The sequence below is a fragment of the Tyto alba genome, unplaced genomic scaffold (genome assembly GCF_018691265.1).
Source record: "Tyto alba isolate M040663 unplaced genomic scaffold, T.alba_DEE_v4.0 Super-Scaffold_1000006, whole genome shotgun sequence".
In the NCBI taxonomy this organism is placed as follows: Eukaryota; Metazoa; Chordata; class Aves; order Strigiformes; family Tytonidae; genus Tyto; species Tyto alba.
The window spans coordinates 3542636-3570036 of NW_024881272.1; the positions used below are offsets into that span (position 1 = coordinate 3542636).

Genomic DNA, 27401 nt, shown 5'->3' on the forward strand with positions numbered 1-27401 from the left:
AAGAACTGCCACCCTGTCACCCTTCGACAGATTGGAATGGGAGGTTTTTAACTCAACTGAGAGCATGACACTGTACTACAAAGCCAGTTACCCTTTTAATTATGCATTTTGTATTTGGAACTGGGAAAGTAAGAGAGTAATCTTTCAGGCTTCCAACTCCTAATAAGCTCTGTTTTCGTTTTTGAGTGTCTGTTCCACACACAGCCTCTATTATCCCGCTGATGACTGCATCAGAGTGGTACTTGGGATAACCCTGGAGCAGAGATCTGCGCCTGAACCAGGAAGTAAGGAGAAAAATATTCCACAAGAAGTCATTCACAGGAGTTACAACGCTATGGTACTATTATGCCCACAACTGAAGGAAAGAACAGGAGGAAAGAGCCTACTCAAAACCAAAAAACAAGCTGAATGAGACGTCAAACCTTTCTTTTTGATAACTATGTAGCTGCCTATAGGTAAAATCACTTGGTTCTGTCTGAAACCTTCTATGTATCTACTTCATGGGTCTCCAGCAGTTGACAGGCATCTTCCACCACACAAAATCACTGTGAGCACACCCCGTCTTTCTTCCTTCTCCAAGGCAGTTCCTCAGAGAAGACAGCATTCAGAGTGGGCAATAGTGCAACCTGGTTTCTGTAGGCAGCCTGTCAGCTCCTTGGGAACTGCTTTTCTGCTTCTGCCAAACACACGGTCAGAACTACGCCCTGGCCTTGTTCTGGGCAGTCAAGACAGTCTGCAGGAACCTGATTCCAAAGAGTCTGATGTAGCCAAAAGGGACCAACATATGTTATAAATCAAGAGATAAAACAGCAAGCTGCAGCAAGGACAATGATCAGCCAGGTCCTTGCCTGCTGGTTGCACGGGAAACTACACTTGACCAGAACATCTGGGACCTAAGAGTAAGATAAAAAAGAAATCACAGAGCTGGCTCGGAAGGGCACATGGGAGGGCAGGAGCAGGCTCAGAGAAAATTTGAGGTTTTGCATGTTCATAAAATGTTGATGGTTTCAGGTATCATTTAAATCTCAACCCATACTTAGGAGGGTCAGTGCTGGAAAAGAAAAAAATCCAAACTAAACTTTCTTTTTCTGACATACTGTTACAGTCAAAGAAAAGGTTATGGCCCAGGTCCTACGTGGGATCCAGATTAGTTAGGCAGAAGTTTTTGTAATGTTTTTCTGACTGAACTCTCCAGCACAAGCTTCCTGACAATGTATGTGACTGTAGAGGTGTTTAGAAGCCAAATTTGTGGTCATATGAAATGTGCAGTGTGAGATGATCATTCAAAATTCATTTTTAAAACACCACAAAATTCTCAGAAAAGGTAGTTATCAAATAATACCAGTGTTAAGAAAACACAAAAGTATTTAATGATACATTTGGTACTTTTCTGCTCTTCCCCTGTCAGAATTTTGAAGGTATTTAAAAGCACTCTTCTACAGCAGTTTATTTATAGTTTTGGAAGAATGTCTTCTGCTATAAACCCAATGCTATAGCATTAAAGACACCTTGAGACAAGTAATGTTTTGAATCAATCTCTGCCTCAACAAACCCCAGAGACAGAAGTTCAGCTGTGGCCAAAGAAAAAAAGCAAAAAAAACACGTATCCAAAATCTGCTCTAGACACGTAACCAATGGCTAACTAAACCAGGCAGCACTGGCCATGAGGGAGCATAGTATTTCTCTGTTATCTGGATATTTAAGACTCAGAGGAAGAGCAGTCTGTGTCATCCATCAGTCGAGAAAGAAACCTGATGCTTGTGGACCACCGGCTCCTCCGAAAGCTTAGCAATCGGTTAAGATGTGGAGATACCATCTCTATAGGCCTCCTCTAGTGCACAGGGGCTTGGGGGGACTCCCGTTCCTGGCTGCATTTCCTGTGACCTGCCCCAGCAAAAACTCCAGAGGCAGAGTTCCTCACTCCTTCCCGGATCAGGGACTCCAATAGGAAAAACGTTTGCAAGCATTAGGGAGCCCCTCCTGTCTCAAGGACTCATTCCTCACTGCTGCTCTCAGATTCCTCGAGGGCTGGACAGGAGTCACCCACCCCTCCCTAACCCCTGCAAGGGTGAGATAAAGCTGGTTAACAGGGAGGGCTACAAAAGTCACTTCATAGCATTTTAAAAACTCTTGTTTGCTTTTCAGTTTTGCAATCTTCTTGTCCATCTGCCCATGCCTCTCACCACTCATTTTCTGCAGCACTGCATCCACTCTATTCTTCTTACACCACTGTTTCCCCTCCTCCAATTCCACACCAACGTTTCCTAACACCTCTCTGCTACTCTTCTGCATCCACTTCTCCATATTCTGCTTCCCAGTGCATATTCAGACATCCGCAGAAACAAGGCCCTCTTCTTCCATCTCTCCGGCTGCGCTCCTAGCTCCCACCTGCCCCTCTCTCACTGCCTCTAGAACAGCGACTTCAAATCTAAAATTTGACAGCAATCTCCTCTTTGCATACCGATCTCTCCAGCAGCAGGAGAGACCAGCACCGCTGTCTACCTCGAATTAACCAAAGCATCATGGCATTACAGCCACACCTTTCCTTCATCAGCTTGGATAAGTCTATAAAGGACTTCCACCACAAAGTAGCTGCTCCCAAATGTTCCCATCTGCAGTCTCTCTTCTCTGGACTCTCTCCTTTCTTTCATCTCTTACACACAACCACCTCCACACAATCAACTTTCCTCTCTCTAATTAGACATCTACATCTCTCTTTTTCTCTCATCACAAACTCCCACATTTTTCCTCTCAAAAAGGCAACTTCCGTATCAGTGATCTACCCCAATCCTCCCCTTCTCTGCACACTTCCTTGCTCTTCTATTTCCACTCAGCTTAGAAACATAACAATTGGAGGATATTGTGTTCTGCTACTAAAAGAAACCTCCTTATAATCTCTTCATCAACTGATCCAGCTGCAATGTTGATGCTGTTGGGTTCTTTGCTTCCCTCACGCTTGCCAGAGTGCCACTCCACTATCTCATTACTCTGATGATTTGCAATTTTCTTCTAATTTCTAACAGTTTATACAGAAGTGTACATCTTATATAAGTGGTTCTTTTTCCTCCCTTGTGCTTAGTTCATGGTTGTTTTTATAGGTATTAACCACATACTCACTAAATCTTCATTTTGTTAACCTAACTAAGCTATAGTCTTCAGATTTTAAACGGACATATTAATTATTTTTTCTTGATGATCCCAAAAGTCCTCTCTTGTCTCCCTCCCAGTTTAAATCAACTTTCTCCAAAATGACCAGAATTACACACTGGGAGCCAGGACACGCTACAAGGAGGTTCACACTTCCCATCTCTGCTGGCAATAATCTAAAAAAACAGAGCATCACATTTGCCTTTTCTGGTTTGCATCACGCTGGTGGCTCACGTATCCTGTGATTGACTAACACACCCAAGGTTGGAATTGACGAGGACGAAAAATATCATCCTATAGCAAAAATTATTTTAATTCCTTCCCAAACATGCCTTTGCATTCTGTGCTACTTAATTTCAAGCCACTTCTCATACAGCAATCCTGAATGCCAACCTGTAGGATATTTCCATCCTCCAGGTGTTTTCTTCCTCTGCCAGACCATCGGATTTTGTCAGCATGCTTCTGCTTTTATGTCACTGACCGTAATGAACACATGACAGCAGTTCAGTCACTTCTGCTTTTATGTCACCGCCCCCAGTGAACGCGTGACAGCAGTTCAGGCGCAGGACAGACACCTGTCCCCAAACCAACAGTTCCTCTTTCAGCTTAAGCTGCAGCAGCAGTTCTTCTTCAACAGGTCCTTCCAAATACTTTATAATTCCTCGGTCTCTCCAGAGATTATTTTTGTTTTTAATTATTTCAAGAGCAGATTTTCAAACAGACAAACAGTTTAAACCCACATCCTTTTTAAATCCAGAAGACCAGTTATCTTCATGAGACAAGTATCTCCTACATACCTAGATCATACCTCCTCCACTCCACATACAGGCACCACTGCTGTTCTCCACTCATACAACAGCGTTTCCGACTTGATCGATTAATTAAAACTCCTTGCTGCTCAACTATCATCTCTAACACCAGTTCTTTTGTAGTTCTGGGCTGAGCACTACCAGCTGCCCAGCATGGCCACATGAAGCTCTTAGAGACAAAACTTGAAGACATGCAAAATCGCCATGTGCCATCACTACCACCAGCTTCTAGGCTGACCTTTGTCATCCTTACAGAAAACAAGCAAAAATTAATTTGTTTTTTGGCGGGGGTTGTATCTCATTCTCTCTGTGAAGTAGATTTTTTTTTTTATTTGTTCTCATATGGCTGACAAACCTTTAGCTGTTTGTTTCCATCTGCCTTGTAAGGCTTGACATTTAGCAACTCTTATTCTAACTCTTAGATACAGCTTTCTCTGCTGACAAGAGCTCATCTCCATTTGTCAAAATCTAATTCCTAAAAAAAAAATAAATACACCTTTTTTAGATTATTGTTCCTGCACCTTTCTCTGAAAGTTTTTTTTTTCCCTTTATTCAAACTAGAAGCCAAGGTAACATTTGCAGTTTTGCCTCTCCAACTTCCAAGCTCACACATTCAACAATCTGAACTTCCTATTCCACTTGATTTCACCAAACACTTCCCACAGTTTCCAAGCATGCCACTGTAAAGCTAAGCATCTCACAGAGTTCCCCTACTTACCTTCCTACTGAATTTAAGCCAAACCCCACTGACACAGTATCACCTCTTATTGGTTCGAGGAATCAGCTGGCAATACTATCTACCCCCTGGGTTCAAGTCTTGCCAGTTGCTAAGATCATTCATCTAACCAGGTAGCCTTAAACCACTACCTTACTTGACTCTGCCATTCATATAGTCATTCGTTTCCTTCCTGCCTTATTGTCCTACACCATGCATTCTTTTCTCTTTCTACCACTGTAATGCCCATTCTGCTAGCCCCTAGCCATGGTGCATCTTCAGTGTATACACCCACAGGCATATGGCACAAACACCACAACCAGGACAATTACCTTCACTAGAAAGGCCTTTTTTAGGTCCCTTCTTTCTCCAATTTTGTCCACTCCATATTTAAGCAATTTCAGTATTTCAATTTAATCTCATTCCACATCTGCAGTCCCAGCTCCTCCAATTCTCCAGCCCTCTTTCCTCCTTGCAAAAGACCCCTTGAACAACTTTTATTTCTGACGTTTGACAAGTGCAGAAGTTCCTTTCCTGTGGTCGTCCTCTAATTCTTTTGCTTGTCCAGTGGATCCCACCCCACATCATACACTCTCTCTTGTACCTTTTGCCTTCCACAGTCCCGTCGTTCACCCAGCCAAAATCTCTTCCAGTCTCTCACCTCTTAAACATTCCCCCCCATCTCTCCACTTGCTTTTCTACCTGTTGCTTCTCCTTTCTCTTTCAACTGACTGTTTACTTTTCAGTTTATTATTTACAATAAATCACTGACTGTTCACCTCTTCCAATGCCATTCATACTCCACCAACATATTGCTCCTGGCAACAGAACTGCAGGTGTTTAGCAGCTGAAACACTTTTACAGCCACCACTTTACTGTTCTTATCTGCTATGGCTATGGTACTGGTATATTAGCTCGTCTCTGTTTCATTTCACGGGTACCTGGCCGTCAGTTCAAGATCAAAAAAACCCAGAGAACTGTAAACTTTTAACCTCTCTTTACCGCTTTGTTGTCTTTTCTTCATGGACAATAGCACCGTCCTGCTCAACCCACAGGGTACCAGCCTCCTTACAGGTTTGTCTTTGCATCCTCAGAGGTAAGCTGAATCTCATTTTTCAGGTTCTTTCTGTGTCATAGTTTTAAAATACAACCTTCCCATTCGAGCCACATGATTAAAATTCCTTGCTGTGCTCTCAAACCTTCTATTCCAGTTACCGATATGCTTTTCTCTCTAGCCTGATGTAATGCCACTCAAAACGAACTGAATATCCACTCAAACACCTAGGGCAGAAAGTATTCTCCTCATCCCCACTTTTAGACACGCCATCCATCTATACAAATCTCAGTTTCCATGGCCTTCATGCCATCCATCTATACAAATCTCTACTCTCCATCTTTCTCTCTCACAAAGAAGTTAAGCCACATATCTCAGTTTCCATGGCCTTCATGGCTTGTTCCTAATCTCCACATCACCTCTCTCAAGATCCTGGAGATCTCTCAAAGCCCATCCTGGAGACATCAAAATCCACTTTGTTATCAAAAAAAATGCCTTCATGCTTTCTCTTGTTGAACCTCTTGCATTTCGGAGGTATGATCTCTCAACATCTCCGGAAGTTACATTCGACTTCTGAACTTTTGTTAAGACTCTCCATTGCCTTGATGTCTACAAGTAGCTTGAGAAAAATCACTGTTGCAAAATTGATACCACTGGCTTGGGTGCCAATCACTGGCTGAGAAAACATATGTGTACAAACAAGCCTCATTTGATAATTAGCCTGTAAGTTCTTTTTAGTCATGATAGTGTTTTTGTGCAGCATCTATCACAATACTGAGCTACTGCTAGAGCTTTTAATAGTTCATAATACTGTAGTGCCTAAAGACTTAAGCTTCGCTCAATATTTAGTGACTAAGTATTTAGTGACAAAACCAGTAGCTATTATTGGCATCCTTTGATGTCTAATACTAAATTTAAAGAGAAGAAATTTGGTGTTTGTACAAAAGCTTCACACTTTTGAAAGTTATGGAACTGCTGATGACTGCATAAGTCACAGCCTGTTTGTCTTTTTCTTTGATTAATTGTAGAAATTTGAAACACAAGAAAGAAATTTCTCTATTTAATCAGGCAACTGTTTACAGTACTTAAGTTGTAATCTTATGATTGGCTTTTAAACAGACCATTCTCTCATATCAGGGCCAACCATCCAAGAACCCCGAATGGGCTCCTGAGACAGAGAATTTTAAGAAACGCTTATTAGACTTCTTGAGACATAGAAGTTCATTCACTTACGGGTACTGTAAATGAACTTATTTGAGAAAGATTTCAAGCTTTTCAGTAATTAAAGGAATTAGTAATAAATCCCAACACACTCAGAATAAATAAAACATTTTATATTCCTTTCAACACAGATTCTATGAAATTTTCAGTTAGATCTGCATTTCTCTCAGATAGATCTAATAATTTACTTCAGCTGAAAAGCCTCCAAATCACTTTACAAACGCAGCATGACCAAGAACTAACCACCCTGGAACCACTGGATCAAGCCCCTGCTCTGATACCACACAATATTTAAAAGCCACATGCAACATCCAGGTTTTGGAAGACTTGGGCTTCTCAAGTCACAAGGAACTTGGCCTGCACCAACAAACCACCGGGAGCTCAGTGCCTCGGAGAAGGTCAAACTGCCAGGTAGACCTTTACAGCACACAAACTGACATTGAAAAAGTAACTTTTTAAAAAGTAAATCCAGGCATGCATATAATTACTAACAAAATTACTTCATTTGTTACAAGGAAGGCTCAATACTTGCTGATGCACAAGCAGGGTGTTCCCATACTCCTCAGTTGACCTTGCATCTTCAACCGAAGCCTTAGACCACCATCAAAAAAATAAGGCCAACACTGATAAATCCAACAGCTTATTAATTTAGTGCTATGGATTTCAAAACATAGAAAAATAAATTAACATCATAAAACCTGATAAGCTCCAGATTTAAAAAAAAAAAAAAAGTCACTTGATAATTATAAAAGAGACAATTATGCTTTTCAAGGCAAAACTGCTGGGGGTGGGGATGGCTATTCATAAATAATGTTCTGGGTTAGAGGCTATTTATTGACTTTAGGACCACAGTAAAGCCATTAATAAAACAAGATCACAAAAAGAGCTTAAAATACTTTATGTTCTGAAGAGCCTGAGGGAAACAAACAGCCCATATGTTTAAAAATATTTTTAAATAATATGCATGAGATTTTATACTCATGAAAGACATCAGCCTGGAAGCTGAGGACACCAATATATGACCGGAACAGGTGCAGACTTCTGACCCACTGCCTCCTTCCCCACAAACAGGGCTCGATTCTGGCCTGAAAAAAGCTAACACTAGCCACAGAAAGCTAAGAGTCACTCCCGTGACCTTGCAGTCCCTTGTCCTCCTATTAAGATCGGCACCATCAGCTGTGGTGATGATCTCAGGAGCACGTATGCACTCTTCCTTTGAGAATATGACTGAGACCCAGCAAAATCCTTCTACAGACAAGGAACAACATAGCCAAAACAGTGGGGGGAAAAAAAAAAAATATAATAATAAATCCACTTTTCTAAAGTATGTTTATGGGACATGGATATGTTCAAAATGATTTCCACCTCTTACACAAAACTACCAGCTGGAAAATTTACAGGAGCTCAAAAATACTTTCTAATATTTTTTCCTGGGAAAAATTGGAGGCAGAGGTGGGAAATCTGCCTCTCGAAGCAGATTTTAAATTATCTTTTCTGACTGGAACTCTATGTACTTCTTGGAAACATGGGAAGGGGAGATTCTAAGCACTATCCGTATGCAGGACGGAATTTACTCATCTTTCTTGACTGTGGTTTCAGCACTGCTATATTGCTTTATGTCATGGAAGTTCACAAGAAAAATATTTGATCTAAATCTCAGGGCAGTTTTTAAAGTCTTTAAAGTACCAACCTGGATACTGCATCAAGCTAAGTTCTCATATCATTGCCTTTGATCCTGAACAAAATATATAAACATAACAAAATAATATAAAAGTTATAGCCACCTCCTGAAGATCTGGCTCAAACTGCCACAGCTCCACTGATTCCAATGAAGTGAGGACATTTTATATCAGCTGGGGACTTGGCCTGACAAAGGTGAAGCACTCAGCAGCATGCCAAATTGAGTGCGTGTGCATTTAAGCTCATTTTACTTACTACTAAAGCTTTCATGCTTTGAAATACACCTTTGAAAAACAGTGCAGAGCTGTAATTCTTGCAGAAATGCAGATAATTAATTTCTCATCTGGCCGAGAAAGCAATATGAACCTAAGACCCAAACCTATATTAAGCTTTGAAGAAGTTACTGCTAAATTTCAGCAGACCTTCATTAGTCAAAATACCATGACTATTTATTTGGGAGACCTGAGATAGGTTCCTAACATCAGAAACAAGCCATAGCCCAGTTTGACATAACTGTTAAATGTTCCACTTCTCAGGCCATATGCTAAGATCCTTATTTCTGCACTCAGTATCATCTGACCCATGGCCACAACTGGTCAAATCTTTTTTACACGTCAAGAAAAGAGGAAGAGTCAACACAAGGAGAGAGTTATTTCAAATAACCCAGGCAGACAACTTCAGTGTTTTGGTTTTTTTGAATACCGAGAGCAGTCAGTGCTAAAAGTTAATATCGTAACATTTCGTGGGGAATTCAGCTCCCCGGAGCAGGCTCCAAAGTCCATGAGCAGCCTTCCAAAATGCCACCGCGACAGCTTTACTTACGCCTAGCCATCTTGCTCCTTTGTTGGCAGCCTGATGAATCTGCACTCTTTTCAGGGTGACATGGTAAACAGCTCCCTCTTCTGCCTCTTCACCCCAGTCCTGAATTGTGCTCTGACAGGCGCAAAAGAAACAAAAAAAAAAAAAAAAAAAAAAAAAAAAAAAAAGAGAGAGAAAAGAACATTTTCACTCTTCTGCTAACCACAAGCTATACCAGGTGCTCTACTGCTTCATACAGAGCTGAGGGTAGAAGATGAGCTGCACAAAGTAAATACAACAATCAAAGCAATACGGGATACTTTTAGATTGAGGGAACACTGGAGATATTCTTGGCAAGCTGTCCTTTCCTGTGGTATCAAGATACCCTGACTTTCCATTTAAGTATTTTTCCTAGACTAGCACATATTTTAAATACTTGTATGAAGTCTTTTCTAAGGAAATAGTTTGGTTTTGATTAGCAGTCTTCTCTTCCCTCTCCCTCCCCCTTTTCTACAGCAATTAATCTCTTTGGCCCTTCATTTATGGAAGGAATTGCACTTTTTAAAACTGTTGAATTACTTAGGCAGACAGCCTTTAAACTCTGAAGCTAACAAGCATTTAAAACACAGCAATCCCTTATTTCTTTTGACAGGCGGGATCTAAAGCGCTTGTGGTTTGCCTTTCCAAAACCTATTATTTCAAGCTATGAAAAAAAACTTTATGGAGTCGAGGCTTTAAAACTCACAAATAAAAGAAAGTGGATTAAAAAAAAAAAAAAAAAGAGTGCAACGTCTTCCAAACTTGAACCGAACCTGCGCTGCGACGACTCCTCATTTCCCAGATTATTCCCGGTACAGCAGAGCGCAAGCAGCGCGGGCAGCAGCCGCGCACCCCCCGTTCCTCCGGGGGGTGACTAACTCGCCTCTCCGGAGCCCCCCGCTGCCCCCCGCCGTGCCCGGCACCCCGGCGCAGGGGAGCCCTGCAGACGAGCATCCCTGGGAGCGAGGGAGAGCGGGGAGGCGCGCAGCGTTTCCAGCGCGGCTGCGGGGAGCCCGGCCACCCCCGCGGGCAGGGGAAGGGTCGGAGGGGATTGGGGGGGGACGACACGACGGACGGGACACCCGCTTTACCGTTTCACTTTCCACAGCCATTTCATTCTCGACGCCTTCCCGGGCGCCTCGACGGGGCACGCCGCCGCTGCCCGCCGCCGCTCCGCCCTGTCAGCGGCCGCCGCGGGCCGGGCCGGGCCGGGCGGCCCCTCGGCTCCGCGGCGCGGGAGGGCGGGCGGCCGCGCCAGGCCCCGCCTCGGCCCGGCCCCGGCCCCGGCCCCGGCCCCGGCCCCGCTGAGGGGCTCCCTGTTTACCGCCCGCAGCCCCCGGCTGGAAAGTTCCGGCGGATTCAGTCCCCCCTGCGCGGAGTCTCCGCGGGGCGGGGCGGGGGGGGGTGGGGGGTGTTCATCCGGCCCCGGCGCCGCTGGGGAGAGAGGGACGAGGTGCGGAGCGCCCGTGCCCGGTTCCCAGCGGGGATGGGGCGCGGAGGCAGCGCCGCCTTCCCGCAGCCGCGCACCGGCGGCCGGGGCAGGTGCGGAGCGCGGGGGGCTGCGGGGCGGGGACGTCCCGACCCCGCTCCCGGCGGGCTTTGAACGGCTCTTGTAGGGAAAAAAACAAACAAAAAAAACCAAACAAACAAACAAAAAAAAAAAACAAAACACACACACACACACACACATGCAACCGCCCCACCTGAAAAAAAAAAAAAAAAAAAAAAAAAAAAAAAAACACAACCAAACCACCAAAAAATCAAAAGGCAGCAACTGTAAGCCAAGCTTAATTTAAAAAAACTTATTTCTACAAGTTTAAAGTAAGGAAATTAAACGTTACCGCCAACGCTGCCGCTAGCGGCGCTGCTCTCGGCTGTCTCAGCCTGGCTCTGCAGAGGCGTGCGGAGCCTGCCCAGCACCCGCCACCGGGCAATTCAGGCGGCTCAGACAAGGCCTTCCTCCTCCTCCTCCTCCTCCTCCTCCTCCTCCTCCTCCTCCTCCTCCTCCTGCCCACCCCAGCCAGGCTGTGCCGGGGCAGCCAGCCCCGTGTGCCAGGCAGCGGAAAGCCTCCCCCCGAGAGGGAGCTGGAAAGCGAGGGGACAGGGGGGGGCAGGTGCGCAGCAGCAGATGAAAAGCCGGCGAGAAACAGCGGAGCCCTGAGGAGCCCAGAGCAGAGATGGGGAGGGGAACGGGGCTGAGCTCCTGCTTTGGGGAGGGAAGGGGATGGGAAACTGGAGGGAGGGGGAAACCTGTTTTCACCTCTCACCTCAAGAGAATGGCTGCTTCCTATCCAAGAAGAAAAGTTTCTTGTACTGATCTGCAATCAATAGATTATACTCCATCATATTTCCCGCCTACCTCTTTAACATCGACTAAACCCACAATATCTTTATTTTTCTTCTGTGGGAGTCCTTTGCTCACAGACAAGCCTGTCTGAACCACAACCATCTTCTCTGTACAAGCGCTAGCTGCAGACATGGCCATGCCAACACGAGGATCTCAAGCCACCTTAAAAACACTAACTTAAATTGCCTATTGAGCTGTCTTAGTTACCTGGCTTTTCGGGCTTATAAATGAAAGCAGAAAGGAGTTGAATGCACAAATGACTGTGTAAGTCAATGAAAGCTGCTAAGACTTGAACCAGAGCATTCAGATCTCCTGAACCTCAGCATCAACAGCCACTATATTAACATATTTATACACAAGTGTTACCACCAATTATCTCAGGAGCAGTCCTGGTTCAGAGAGACTATTATCGCTTGCAGCTGTTAACATGAGGAAGCATATGAAAGCAAGGAACATTATTTTAAGCTACGAAACCAAGATTGAATTGTGTTGTCACGGGTGAACTGATCTGATTGTTTGCCAGGCTGTGCATTTAGTTTATTTGTGCAATACTGAAGTTATCCAGAATATGCTGAGGCAGATACAGACTTTAATAATCTGTATTAATAATAACGTATTGCAGCATACCAATCAAAGTCTAGATTTTCCAAAGTCCCTTGGCTTCTCCTATAAAACCACACAGAGCATTCTGAATGCAAACTGGTTTTCCCCACAATAACTTCTAGGTGCAAAAACCAGAATCTGCATTGAATTCATGTAGCTAGCCCAGCAGGTGTGCAAGCAGTTTCAGAACAAATTGCTGTTGAACAGGACAAACATATGTTAGCATATGAAAATGGATATCCAGCTACAAGGAATATAACACCAAAGCCAAATAATTATTCTCTATCAAAATAAAAGCTTTATCGTGGTATGATGTTCTGGTGCCACAGTAAGTACACTAGTGCCACTACCATTACTCTGGATGGCAGTCACCAAAAAACGGCAGTTATTCCTAGCTATTTCTTTAACAAGAAGAAAATGGCACTGAATTAATACAGTGGGGCATAATCAGACATATACTTCTGTAGTATATCAAACTTCATCCTACTTTTGTGACAGTATTTTGAATTTGCACATTGTCTCTCATCCTAACAGCCTGCAAGGACTGCACAAACAAGATACCATATAAACTGCACCCCAGCATGTGGTCACGCCTGGGCTGCGGAACAAGAACCTGCAACACGCACGATGGCATGCGTGGCGGGGAGGGGAGACAGAAATTTTAGCCGAGGTGATGAGGTCTATATGGCAACAGGTGTGTATTTTACAAGAACAAGAGCCACCTACACTCTTCCAGATTTTAAGCTGAAGTCTCATACAGTCTAAATCACACACCAATGCTAATCTTTACCCCTAGATCTCAGCTCCGCCAACATCCACCGGAGATGGCAAATTTTTACCATCTGGCTTTTTCCAGCATCATCCACCCTCTGCTGTCACGGGGGCTAAATGCACTTTTGAAGGCAGGTATACTCAAGAGGCAGCTATTTCCCAGCTCAACAGATTTCTGAGTGAGTCTTGAAGATGATACATTTACAATAGGATATGTGGTTCTGCAGTGTCCTCAGTCAGCTGATCTGGAAAGGAAGTATCAGCTGAAAGAAAATTTCATTGTCTATGCTAAGCGTTATTGCTCTTTAAGGATGAGGCAAAAAAATCCCAACCCAATATTAAAATAGTCCATCTTTTGTAGAAATCTTCAGTATTTACTTGATCGAACTCTTAATCTAGTTATTTGTTTACTGATCCCTTAAATTAGTTTACATGATTAAGTTTCTAGAAACTGTTTCCATTAACTAGCTGCAAGAAGAAAACTGCAAGATGGCCAGGGCAATTCACAGTGCAACTTAGTCTGACAAATTAATTTCATCTTTCTTTAGCCCTTACCTAGTATGCCAGCTCAGAAAAGCATGTAAGCAGTAGCGCTACTTCAGCATGAGCTTAAAACGCTCACATCAAAGAAACTAAACTCTTAAGATTCTTTAATGAACTGGAGCCTAAATCCTGAACTCAAAATGAATTGCAGGTTCAACCCTCCATGGGACTGAATCTTCTCCCCACAAGCATTACATCAAACATTGCATTGCAAAAAGCCCAGCAATCACATTTACAACAGATTTTCAGTGAAAAACTGTTTACCCAAATCCTCTGCCAATTCTAGGATTTGCAGTTTTCTAGTTCCTTGGAAGTCTGGATTCTATTGATAACTGTCTCACTTGGGAAAGGGATATTTGTAGGTTGGGGTGGTTTCTTCATTGAAGCAGCTGACAGGGGATGGGATAGCATTTTCCAACATAGTGTGCCTTTCTTATGCCACAGTATTTACTTGCTTTCCAGCTAAACAAAGCGATCAATTTAAATATGCTACCTCTTCCAACAAACCTCATCTGTATTTCCATCATCAGATCTCATAGCTACAACAACGTTGTTACACAGAATACAAGAAATTTCCCTCGGAAAGGTAGAATCTTTCAAAGTGAATGCAACAGTCTGTACTGCCTAAAAATTTAACAGGACCCATTTTATCTCCAACTCCTGTCATTAACTTTTACCAAAACATGCATGTCTGTGTATGTATACATAACATACATGTGTTTATTTGATCTTTTAGAGAGAAAGGATTATGCTCAGTCTAGGCTCCTAAAAATCTGCCTTATATTCAAATAATGATTATTTAATATTGGAAAGGAGGAAAAACATATGTAACAGTTTAACTTCCATTTAGTTGCATTCTAAGACCGTTATGTAGTGTTCAACCACTTATTTGAGACCAAGAGACAGGATCAGAATGCACAGGAAAACATGAAGACAAGGCAGGCTCTGATTAATCTAAAAGATGTTCTGAAAAGATTTCAAGGACTGAAGGAAGCACGAAGAATAAGAACAGTCTGCAACTCGGTTTAGTAGAACTGCTGGTTTGCTCTTTTAACAGACCTTAATCACGAAATCAGTCTATACCGATGAACCACACTCATGGTTAACGTTGTGTTAAATATTTGGTTCTTTCCAAATCATGTTCACGTGCAATAGCTACATTCCTGCCATAATCAAGCTCTGCGCCTGCCCTTTCTACTGAATCAGAATTGTTCCTCTAATACATCTGAGCATGTATTCCCTCCCCCTCGCAACAAGAAAGAAATACAAATCCACTTGTGAATGCAACCTTACACTTCTCACAGTGAAATGTTATATCAGAAAATACTTTGAGGTCTGGAAAGCTCTCAAACTACAGATCATTGACCACTTACAGCCCAACAAGAACTTGCCGACTGTCCACAGAGAAATAAGTTAGTCACAGAGTGATGATTTTTCCTTGTTTTCAGCTTTTGCTACAGCTGGCATGCAGACACTTTCATGAGAAGACAAAGCAAAAGACCTATAAACCAGCTGGAAATAAAGAACAGCTAGCCTTACTGCCTCTGCTAGGGGCCTAGCAGAAGGAGAAGAGGAAACAGAAGGCAGATACCCAAATAAGGAAAATATTCAGGAGAGAAAAGGAAAAGGACAAAACAATCAGGTGATGTAAGAATTGTCCCAGACAGCTTCTCCAGGAGAGAAAGGCATCACGCAGCCTAAAAGGAAAGGAGCCAGGTACCAGTGAGCTGCGTGCAAATTAGCTTCGTTGGGAAAGGGTGCTCAGTGGGAGATGGGAAAGGAAAACACACAACTGTCTCCTTATTTTTTTCCAAAGAAGGGAAGATACTCCTTTCATTACAAAAAAAAAAAAAAATGTAAGTTAGGCCATGGCTTCAAGATGTTACTTTCAATGGCAGTGCCAGCTCAAGCAGTTTCCTACTGCCTGGTGCTTGATTGTGCCAGGGGCTAGAACTGTTTGCATGTTGGATATGCTAGACATTTTCTAGAAAGCCTGTCCAAAGAGACATCCCTGAAATGGATGATGCATTGGTGGTGCACGTCCAGAAAAGAAAAGAAATACTGTTTCTATTAAGACTATCTCATTAATTATTATTTGTCTGGTTTCGTTATAATCACATTTAGTTCTTGCTTTCCATTTATGGCATATGCCCTCAATTTGATAACTAACAGGTGCTAAGGACAAGAGTTCCTGAGGTTGAAACTATTAAAAAAAAAAAAAAAATCAAATGCAGATGAGCCACAAAAGCTACAGGATGTAGAGACTATAGAAATGTGAGCACAAATCAGTTTCATATTGTGTTTCAGTGACCGTAGACTCTGACCTATAGCTTGGCTACAGAGAGCTCTTTATCACAGTTACCATGTGAAAATCACCTGGTAGTATTCCTTCACATTGTGCACACCTGAGCTCCTGCTCTTCACTCAATTACACAATTAGTTTGTCAAGGTGTGCTTTAGATCTGCTTAGCATTCGGTGTGCTACAATCTCACCTACACTGAAGGTCCTTTACAGCACAAAGTCCCCCACAGGCACATACCTCAGGCAATCATTTTCATCAGGGCAGGGGTAACACTTTGCACATGCTGCATGCTGAGATAGAGGGGAACAGAGGGGAGCCAGCTCCTCCATATTCCTCAGTTGGAAATAAATTCACTTGGATATTTATATTCTTTAAATGAATGAGATGCACTGTCACTACGTGTCATCCAGTAAGAAAAATTGTTGAGATCAAACATTAAATTTGAATTTCAAACCACTAACTAATCAAAGCAAAAGAATTACATTACATTACACGCTGTATGTCTGATCTTCCACGCTCTGCAACCTCTGCAGTCCTTACTCCTGTGCAAAAAGGGGAAAACAGTGTTCCCCGCTCACTCTGAACAGCATTGAAAGATGTGACAATGCGGTAGCAGCTCAACAAAGAACCAGATGCACAAGTTCATCATAATCTGTCTTCGCTGACACTAGAACTAAATAGATGCCTTCGAGTAATTGGAAATATTAACCAACTTCATTATAAAATGCCAGAGGAAATGCAGAAGAGCTCCTGTACATAGAACTAAATTAATGATTCATAAGGCTGCATAATTAACAATGCTAAGTCAAAAAATTATGTCGTTAAGGAAGCACATCCAGCCTCCCCTTGACCTCTCATTTCACATGTGATTGCAATTAGATAGGCAAGCACTGTTTCACAAACTATTCTGTCCAATAGGATATGGCATGCTTTTGTACAATCTCAGATCTCGGTGGCATATCTCCTGCTTGAACAGCAAGTCCTTAGACTTCCATTTGTTAAGACTTCAAAGCAATGCTGCTTGCAAAACCATGGTCACATCACTGGTAAACTGCACTACCTGCAACATCATAGGGAGAAACAACCGTGTGTTTTACTCCCTGTCCCCTGAGCCTTTTCACTCAAGAGGAGTGTAAGTAGTGCCAGTGTACCTCAGAGTCTGGTCTTATAGCTATCCCCTGCTCACTCCGCAGAAAGCTCTCTTGGTTCTTTGGAAATGACCTGTAGGATCAGAGACAACAGCTCCTAGGAACATGGGTCTCAGTTGCACATTTTGCAAAACACCCAGAAACTTTTCTTAGGCCATAAGCTCTTTACGAGGTCTTCTGTTCCTTTTCCAGCCTCACGTGTTCCTGCTGCTTCAAAGCAATATCTTTCTCTAGTTTCGTGCTCTATAGCTACTCAGGTGTTCACAGCAAATCCTCTTGACTGCACTCTTCACAAGATTTGAAGGAAGAAACAAATCTGTGAAGTGCATGCTGAGTACATGGTTTTCTAAAGGTTGTAACTCAGTCAAATCAAAGCCAAAACTAAGACACTTCATAGTTACAGCTATTTCAATGCCAGATTTTAGCTCACAGGCCTCAGCTACTCATGCTGCAGAGCTGTTGAAAAGAAGGCAGCAAAAAGTCTTTATGGAAGGGAAAAACAGTTTTCCACTTCCCTCATCCTTACACATGGATGAAACGTTTTCATTCAAACTTTCCAAAAAATTCACCTTTGAGCAGAGTCCAAGGGCCTCATTTGAACAATTTTAAAACTTTCTGCAGAGAATAAATACTTTAATCGTATAAAAAGGTATTGCTCAATTACAAAATTGACTGTGGGTAGTTCTCCTGACGTCAATTCCATTTCTCCCAATTTACATTGTTGTGAGACCAGAATCAACCCCCGTGCCTACGCAAAGCTAATAAAAATTATTACTCCCTTCTCCAACAAAAAGTTATGGGAGACTGAAAAGAGAAGGCTAATATATCCAGCGAGCATTATATACCTATAAGAACAGTGACAAAAATAACAGCGCCATAAAAGAGCAGACCAAAATCCCTAAACCTTTAAGCTTCATACCAAAATTTTCATGTCACAAGATGCATGAAAAACAGCAAAAAGGGAGATCTCCAGAAGCATTTGAGGTTGAAGAGGACAGTGCTTCCCCATCTGTCCTCCCATCCAAGGTTTAAGGGGGCTGGCCTTTGGCACACAGCAGAGCTCCAGGACATCCTGGTGACTTCAGCCAGATCGAGATTTGGATCCTGTGGCAGATCCCGCACCAGCACAGCCCACATCTTGCTCAGCTGAAAGTTTAGGCATGGAGTTATATCTGAACTGCCTGTGGGTTGCATGAGTTTACTACCCTTTCATGATAATTCAATAATATCTCAAAAAAAACCCACAAGCAAACAATAAATACAATGTCACATGGTAATGCCACTCAATAATTTCCTTGTAACTAAGATGGTACAAAATAGCTATAACAGGTCAAGGGTTTAGGCCTGAAGAGGCAGTGACTGAAGCATTCAGACACTGCACAGTGCTTGAAACAAGGCTGTCTTGGGGGATAGCGGGGCATTAGCAAAGTGAAAGTTGCTTATGCTGTTGGAACCCCTCTGTTTGTAAACAATGGGGTCCACATTCCTTTATAATCCTATTGCTTCACTGAGGAATAGGCAAGCAGTGGATCTAAAGGAGAAGACAGGGAGATGAGTTCACCAAGTTCTTCCTTTTTCAAGGAAAGGACCGATTTCCCCATCTTTTACACACACATACATACACACTTCCATTTAGTGTCATCAGTCATGTTTTCTGCCACAGCTCCTAGGCAACATCATAAAATAAGTCCAACAAACATAAGAAAAAACATGCTATGGACACTGTCATATAAATGGGTCATTTTGTTTGCATCAGCTGAATTAAGGAAAAAAAACCCCTTTCCTGATTTGTGAATCAAATGGCTCTTACACACAGGTGTCACTCAAGACTGCCTCCTCTGTGTTTCAAATCTCTTTTTTTGCACTTAAGGTTTAATAATTAAATTGGCCATGGCACAAACACATATTGAGTTGATTTAGCAAAATTCTAGTTTTCCCTAACTGATCTCTCATCTCAATAAACAGGCTGATTCTCCATCAGAAGCTTCTTACTTTCAACACATTTATAAATTTGTTATTTATATTATTGGCAAGTTTGGTACTCAATCCTCCCCCTCATCCCCAAATTACTTGCTGTAGTTCATGTTCTTTTCTAGCAAGCTTCGGTTTCCAGAACAAGCAATGTCACTGTTAGATTAAATGGGCTCTCAGAACTTCCCATTTACAAACATAACTTTCTTTTTCCCTTCTGCTCTGTTTCGTTTTCCTTTGGTTACAGATATACTGCACATGTGCCTTTTATGGCCCTGTTACAGTATACCTAAACAGTATAAATCTCTGTTGACTGTGAGGATTTTCATCTCCTTAATTTTCACTCTAGAGTCTTTTCCATTTTTCCTCTTAAAAAAGCAATATTTCCTCCCCTAGAAATCCGTATCACTCTGGTATCCTTTAACCCAAGCACTCCCCAGAGGACTCTGGGTTTTCATGATTATATTGGAGTGTCTATTATTTAGGATACTGGGAGTACTTCCCACTCTATCTGGGGCCTCCCGTTCCTCTGATCAGACCTTTGCCAGCTAGCTCTGTATTTATATGTAACTAGTTCAAAGCCCAAGGACTTTGTCCCTCCCACCCACTGAGTTATAATCAGATGGCATGTCTTAAGTTTGACTCATTCATTTCATGCATACATAGTTTCCAGAAAGAGTAAATGAAGAGTTTCAGTTTAAATGCTGTTCCTTCAACAAATCCTAGTAATCACGTTTTCAGCGGCGTTATATATGTTAGAGATCACAATTTAAATGTTCGAACGTAACTCCGTCTCCTAGACTTAAAACATGAGGAAAATCTGCATAAAGCAATCTTGTGAATTGTGAACCTCAAAACAAAGTTTGGCATTTCTGAAAGTTGTGCACAAACATGACACAAACTCTAAGAGATCATTAAAATAACAGGGATAAATTAAACATAAATCCTTGTATTACTATCATAGTCTATCTTATTTGCTTTTTTATTCTATATGACCCATACTAAACTTGAAAACTATGTCCTCCTTTAGAGTGGGATATATTTCAAAATACTCCTAAATTCCTAGACTCCATTTTAAGAAGCCTGCTGAGTGCCAGTCATATAAGAGAGCTATTCTGGATGCTGAAGACCGTTGAACGCCTTGGACACATTTCTCAGCCAGACCTAAAACAAATCCTTTCAAGCGTTCATGTAAGATGGGCACTCTCTGCGATTCTCTGGTCTCAGATCACAATGCTGTTAATCCAAGCCAACAAAGGATTCCCACTAGCGTAACAGAAAACAGAACATAGGCTTCAATTCAGCTCGGAGCGAAGACATGAGAAAGAATCTCATTTTCCAGTTGGCTTGGGCTACTGACCCTACCTTTTTCCCAGTGCTCAAGCAACAGTAAGCCAGGGTTGTCATCTTTTTTCTTCTCCTCATTTGATTTAAAGGGAAATAATTGAAGTGAAGCAAGAATTCAGCTTATCTATGGGTTTCTTGTTTGAATGCTACATTCATTCTATCTGATTTCAGTAAATCCTACAAGGATTTTATTACCGTCTTTTAGCCCTGCTACAGAGCCAAGTAGGCACCATTAAATCAGACTCCTACTCCACATCTTTCTTTTGAGTGCTGTTTAGATTTGCAGGGTGGAGCAAAGAACAAGAGAATTGTGAACAAATATGTAACAATTAACTTTAGAAATATAAATACTGGTCCCTCTGCAACCAGGTAATGTTTTTTCATCATACATACCACTTGAACAATTAATTAAAAAGGATATCTTTCAAGTGCAGTGCAATAAAATCCAGGTTTGGGGAGGCTGGGGCTTGGGGGTTTTTTGAGTAGTTTTTCTGTTTGTTTGCTTTTACATCCTCCATCTCTAAAATATCGCACAGTCAGACACAACAGATTGTACACTAGTGGCTTGCCTGCTGCATGCGGTCTGGACTTTCCACATGTCTGTCAGGTGAGTTGTTCCTTTGTCTTCTACAACATCCCCAAAAAAACACGTCCCTGAAGGAGAAATTCCGTATCTGTTTGGAAACAACAGAAAGACAGTGTTGAAATGCAGATAGCACTATATTTAATGTCCATTATGTTTCACTCTCTCTCTTGTGAAACACAACAATTGACTCAGATCATTACACAGATGAGGAAGATACTCAGCCGTGCTCATTAGATGCAGTGCCAGCCACTCACAACCAATGGCACGGTTACACACAGCCAAGCCCCCTTCCTCGCTCGCTTAAATTTCCACTTTCTCTGATACTAGAGTTGCAGTGGCCTAAACCAGCAACCTCGACAGCACATCTACTTCTCCTTCTTGACTATGCTGCATATATGAGTGCAGCGCTAACACTTCCTTGACCAGGCCACGTCTAGATTAAGAAAATGGGCACTAAACATGTTTCTGGGAATGACCTGCTTCTCTGGGGGAGGCAAAACTGCTTTTACCAGCATAAATCAGCTCCAACATTTTTCCCTTTATGCTGTTATGACTCTGTCTTCCACCTATTGCAACTCTGAGATTTCCAAAGTCCATATTCCTACTCTCCAGATTAGTCAAAATGCAGCATTAAGAATTTCTTTCTCATTCAGTTATTTAATATTAATTTTTAAGATCCCTCAGAACTTGATCTCTCTTCTGACTCTCCTTATTTTCATGTCTTAGAAGCTGCTCACCTCTACTGATGCTTCTTCTCACAGATCAATGCCTGCCAGAAACTCCTAATGATGAAGTTCACTGCTACTCTTTTTCTTTATATGCTGCCAACATACACTTGCTAACCATGTCAAACTGATAAATCCAGCTTTCAGATGCACCTTTATTCTGATGCCAAGAATGCATCTGCAGTTCACAATAGTGACATAAAGATTCTGTGAGACACAAGCAATATTTCTTTTACTAATAAAAGCTTAAATGATTTACAGCCTGCAATTGATGTGTATCACTGGTGATCTATAAATACTCGCTCTCACCAGTATTTACCTTCATACTTTGCCCTACATCCTTCCCATTGTTCGCTCTACCCATGTTGTGCTTTTTCATTTTCATTACATTCTTTGGGACAGACTTCTACCCACTTGGAAATGTTTCAGGAAAAGATGATATAAACCCTAGCTGTGACCTCTAGTCAGTATTACAATGCAAAAATAGATTATACAGTGGGTCCATTGAATCCAATAGCCATCAGTCATGTTGACTGATGCCACTTTGATGTAGATTAAGAGAGTACAACCCACTTGAACAGATTTAGATTGCTACCTATTAAAAGTTCTGTGAACTTTTGGGAGCAGTATGCCCCAGCATCCTCAGCTAAAGAGAAATCCCTCTTACTACTCGTGCTCTCGCTACTCGGCTGCTGCTGTAGTCCATATGTCACTTCCTTGAAAAAGTGCCGCTAAGTGACTTTAGTGGATTCACTTGCAAGGGAAAGGTGACAGGATTAGAGCCACGGGCTGTAAACACTTCAGTACCCTCTGGGATTACGTTGCTTTATTATTATTGGCACATCGTGCTCAGACAGCAAAGACATTCGTTTAAGGATACTAGTTTCTATTTCCAGCTCTATTACATCTATTTTTATTTGAACTTATTTAAAGACAACATTACCAACCCAGAAACAAAAGACAGGAAGGGGATGGAAGTCCACATGTGCTTGAGACTCTAGACAATGACAGGCAACTGCTCGTGTTTTGAGAGTTCCCCCAATTCTCTTCCAGATATCTTTACTGAAGAATTAGACAAAGTCCAAAAAGCAAAATAAAAACATAAACAAAACTCCGTGAAGGGGAAATCCTCTTGTATTCAGACACCAGCAGAGTGGAAAATTTTAGAGAGAATGTAGGTCTAGAACATGATGTTAGAAAAAAATTTTCTATATAAAAGCAGGAATGGAACAGCGACATGACAGTAACAAGATGTAACAGGAACAAATGATTTCACGTTCCACTTGGAGAAATCACATTTTCTGCCTCCAAGCAAAACTACGAACAAACCAACCAATCATTTAGTGTGTTTTGTGATGGCTATATTAACAAAATATTTGGCTTAGGTATTTTTAAAGCACCCACCATAGTGACAGTTGAACATAGTACATGAACGTTTGGGTATATGAAGCTTCACATCCAACCCACTTCTGAGATCTCCACAAGCTCATACAAGAAATGTCCTTTAGCTTATGTATGCCTTCTTATTAATTAATACATGAACATAAAATGTCAGCTGTATTAGAGAACAGTTAAGAAAACCTACCAACAAGCAAGCCAGACTGTAGATCAGTTTTGTGCTATTCTGAACAAGCATCTTACAGGCAACAGAGCACTACTCAGCAAACTCAGACCCTATCCACTCTATTGGGATGACTTTACTAAAGACGTATTTTGAAGTTTTTACATAGACAAAGATCTAGCTGAAGTTAAAAATACTCTCTCCTCAGTAAAAAACAAGTAAGAACTTCAAAATTGGCCAAGGTTGAACATTGTAATACAAAAGTTTGAGCAGAAGCCAACCATTTTGTTCTCCAGAGATCAGTTGGAAACACACCAATAAACAGGATGGAAGATACTCTTTTCAAGGGAATATTATAAACAGCAAATTAATTGTGCAATATGTTACTGTGCTCATGGAGATGAACTGAATTGGAAATCAAAACCTAGAACAGATAATTAATAATTATGCAGCTATATTAAAAAACACTAAAACGCACACAAAGAAGTCAAAGGAATATTATTTTTTTTCACTTTGGGTTATAAAATTGAATACTGATAGGACCCATGGAGGAACTTTTCCGGTAAGAAGTTACTCCATACTTGTCCACAACTAAACTGTCAGGAGCTATAAATGCACTACATAGGCAATTTGTCAATCTTGGTACTGCCACAGTTCCCTTTCACATCACAGGGATTTTGAAGCATCCTCCAAGATTGAGCTAAAACATACAGTCTTCCATCCACAAATATTGTCTTACCTGAAACTGCCTTGCTAGAGAGGACTATTCAAACTGAAAGGCAATTCTTTAGTAATACTGCCAGCAAGAATACCAGAAAGTGTCAAATACAATAAAGGAGTTTATAAAGTGGTCACAGTGCACTGAGGACTGGAATAAACCACCCAATGCATTTCTCATCCAGCACCAGACAGCATCAGGTGGCAGTATGTTCCATTCATTATGGATTTATCCCAGATTAATCCTGCAAGCAAGAAGTGAAATGACTCTATATCTTCCTCTTTCCCCAAATATGTGTCAATTATTCTTTATGGCTTGTTCTCTTAACCTTTCTTTTGCAAAACAAAAAGAAAGCAAAGAAGCCATAGCCTTATTATCTTTTTTTTTTTTTTTTAAGAAGAAGAATAGAGGAATTTAAGCTTACTGCAAACCACGACCAGACGTGCATTTATCACCATAACATGGCGTGATGTGTCAGTTGATAATTTGGCGTCCACTTAAGAGAAGGAATTCTGCTTATTTTTTGTTCCACTAGCTAGTCCAAAACCAAGCGCAAAGTTGCACAATCCCTCCAACTTTGTTGGAGAAGCAATAGTCAGAACCAAGATTCACAGAAGAGAGAAGGAAAAAAAAAAAGTCCCAGTCCTCTTTTCTGGATAAGTGGTTATATGTTAAAAAAGCAAGAGTTTGGCAGAGAAAAACACTGCTCTTTTGCTTTCCCAGGCCGGTTTCTTGCTCTTCCAAGTGGACTCCAGACTTCATGTATTTCTTTCCCTCCCTCCCTCCCCCAACCCTTGATGATAGTATTTGGCAGGAACTTTTAATTAAAAAAAAACCCAGACTGCCTTTGTGCTACCCCAGCAAGCCTCTCTGGGGAAATGATGTTCTTTGCTCAGCAATTCCTGTTCAGCAGAGAGTGCCAACACGAGGAAAACAGCTGGATTGACTTCCTATTCTCCATTCAGGCCTGGCGGCCTAGGAACAAATCCTTACAAAAAGAAACAGAGGCTGAAACCAACAAAGAATCATTGACAAAGCAATGCACGATGACTTTTGTAAGATGTTATTTTCAGCTCATTTTTTTAAATGAATGCATTCAGTCTCTCGCAATACTGCTGAACTCATTAACAACCTCATCCAACCGCCACCAAAGCTGTGGAAAAGCTTCATATCAAGTGGCAACCAGAATGATGACTTTAACGAAGAAAGCGGATCTGTTGTAAAGACTGTGCTGGCATGACCTGGGCAATGGGCTTGAGCAGCTCTTGGGACAACAGGCTGAACCTGGAGACAGCCTCCAGCAGTAACAAAGACCAGCAGGAATGTAAAGCAACAGATACACGCTCTATATCATCACCTGATGAACGCACTGAGGCTCGAGTATACATTTTCTAGGCCAGACATGTCCTAATACAAGTGATCCAGGCAGCAGTCTTGCCACACGTCATGATTTCATCTGATTTTGCATTTTCCCTGAAGAACCACCTGTTTAGTCCCTGAAAAGTCTTGCCTTTCATTTACATACAAATAATTTTCTATACTCCAACACCGCAATATGGCCCCCCCAATAACTTCTTTAACACCTAAAAAATGAAGATAATGCAAACATTATTATTTTTTAAGTCTTGTAGCTATGTCATACTCATACTGGGGAGGGAGGAGCTTGACAGATGAGATTGATAATTATGGGGCTGTAATCCCGAAGGCTGTCATTCAGACACATAAGGGTATCGTCCAGTTTAATCTGAACACCAAGAGATTTTCTTTAAATCCCTTTCCACTCCTTAGGAAAGCAATACTAACTATGCAGCTATCACCACACTTCCTCAGGCTTTGAGATTATTTTAATGGACATTATTTTCTTCCTGAGAAACACAGTGTCTAGTTACGTGTATAGAGAAAGCCAACATTTAATCCAAAGATTACAGCCATGAAGTCCTGCTATTCTAAATCAGACTGCTCCTTGGGCTTTAATTTGAAAATCCATATATTACTTGCTAACTTCCTTACATTTAAATCTCAAAATGCAAAGCATCTGAGATCATAGCTGAATTCTGGAAGAGACCCAACAGCTAAATCTCCAGAGAAGTCAGGCAAGGCTGATAATTGGGTTCAGACAAGGATATATATTTGTTTTTTACTACACTAATACTGGATAACACTCCAGCCCTGCATTTTTCTCTTTTTTTTCAGATCTGATCCTTTCTTCCTTTTAAGGAAAGGTGACCTTTTTAATTGCCTCTCATCACTAATCACATCTAGATAATACTGACTATCCCTTTACAACAGTCTGGCTTCTAATGGTTTGCCGAGGGGGAAAGGAAGAGGGGAGAGAGCAGTGTTGCACCTCCAAGGTGATATACTTTACAATTTGAAGGTCTGTCCTTTTCCTGAGGCTGTGTCATCACAACACTCACACCGCTTGCATCTGAATGACAGGATGGGTCCCCTTCCTTCTCTCCCCACCTCCTTTTCTTAAATTCTCATGGATTTCCTTCACTGTAACCTTGTTGCCAGCTCTCAGCCTACTCAGTGGACAAATTCCTCTGGTTTGGTCTGCAGTTGAGGGACGGGGAAAGCAGTTCATCCAACAGTATTTAGAAGAGGACAATGGAAACGAATATTCCAAAGTAATATTTGACCAATTATTCAAATGTCGATTAACATAAAACCACATTAAAACAAAGTGCCCTGCATGTAACATACAGGGCATATAACTTGCCTGTTCCTACATGTTTAATCAAAAGACTTAAGAAAAAAAGTCACAAGGTGCATCACATTCAAGTTATGACTAGTTTCAGGATCAGAATACAGCACTATCCATCTCCCATAACAGTCATATGGCAACAAATCTTTTACCTGTGCTAACCTGTCTTCCATAACCTTTGAAAGAATGAATGAATGAATGAATGAAGCCTAGCTTCCGACCGATCTGTGACCGAAGTCCTTTCATCCTTTCCTCCACAAAACGCAGCTCCCATACAAACACCTTAATCCCATCCTCCTTCCCACATAGCCCAGGCAAAAAACAACTTATATTGTAGCTGGTCCTGAGTGCCCAACCAGTATGTCCATGCCAACTGGCCCAATAAAGGAAAGCTGAGGAGAGAACTTTAGGAGACCCAATTGGAAGCCTTTCTGACAGTGGGGTCTCAAAAGAAAATCTCTTCTCTATCCAAGTGCTGATCTTTACGACACTTGCACTATTACCTGGAAGCTTCTACTGCTTTGCTAAGTTGAGCTGATACCAGCAAAGTGATTTAAGATTCAGTTGAAATACAGGCTAAAAGAAGACATACTCACATAAACCTCACT

At 41.7% G+C, this 27401-nt stretch overlaps 1 protein-coding gene across 5 annotated transcripts in view; it reads right to left on the reverse strand.

Annotated features, from left to right (window-relative positions):
* RGL1 (ral guanine nucleotide dissociation stimulator like 1) overlaps nt 1-27401 on the reverse strand; it is a 110559-nt gene that overhangs the window by 65503 nt on the left and 17655 nt on the right. For 3 of the 5 annotated variants that reach the window (XM_042784098.1, XM_042784094.1, XM_042784118.1), the window contains exons 2-3: nt 21066-21170; nt 9449-9559 (exon numbers count right to left, since the gene is read on the reverse strand). In XM_042784098.1, the coding sequence (XP_042640032.1) occupies nt 9449-9559; nt 21066-21170 (216 nt within the window). Of the gene's footprint in view, nt 1-9448; nt 9560-10554; nt 10690-21065; nt 21171-22754; nt 22772-27401 lie in introns of those variants that run through there. The other 2 variants (XM_042784120.1, XM_042784100.1) reach the window with 2 other exon arrangements.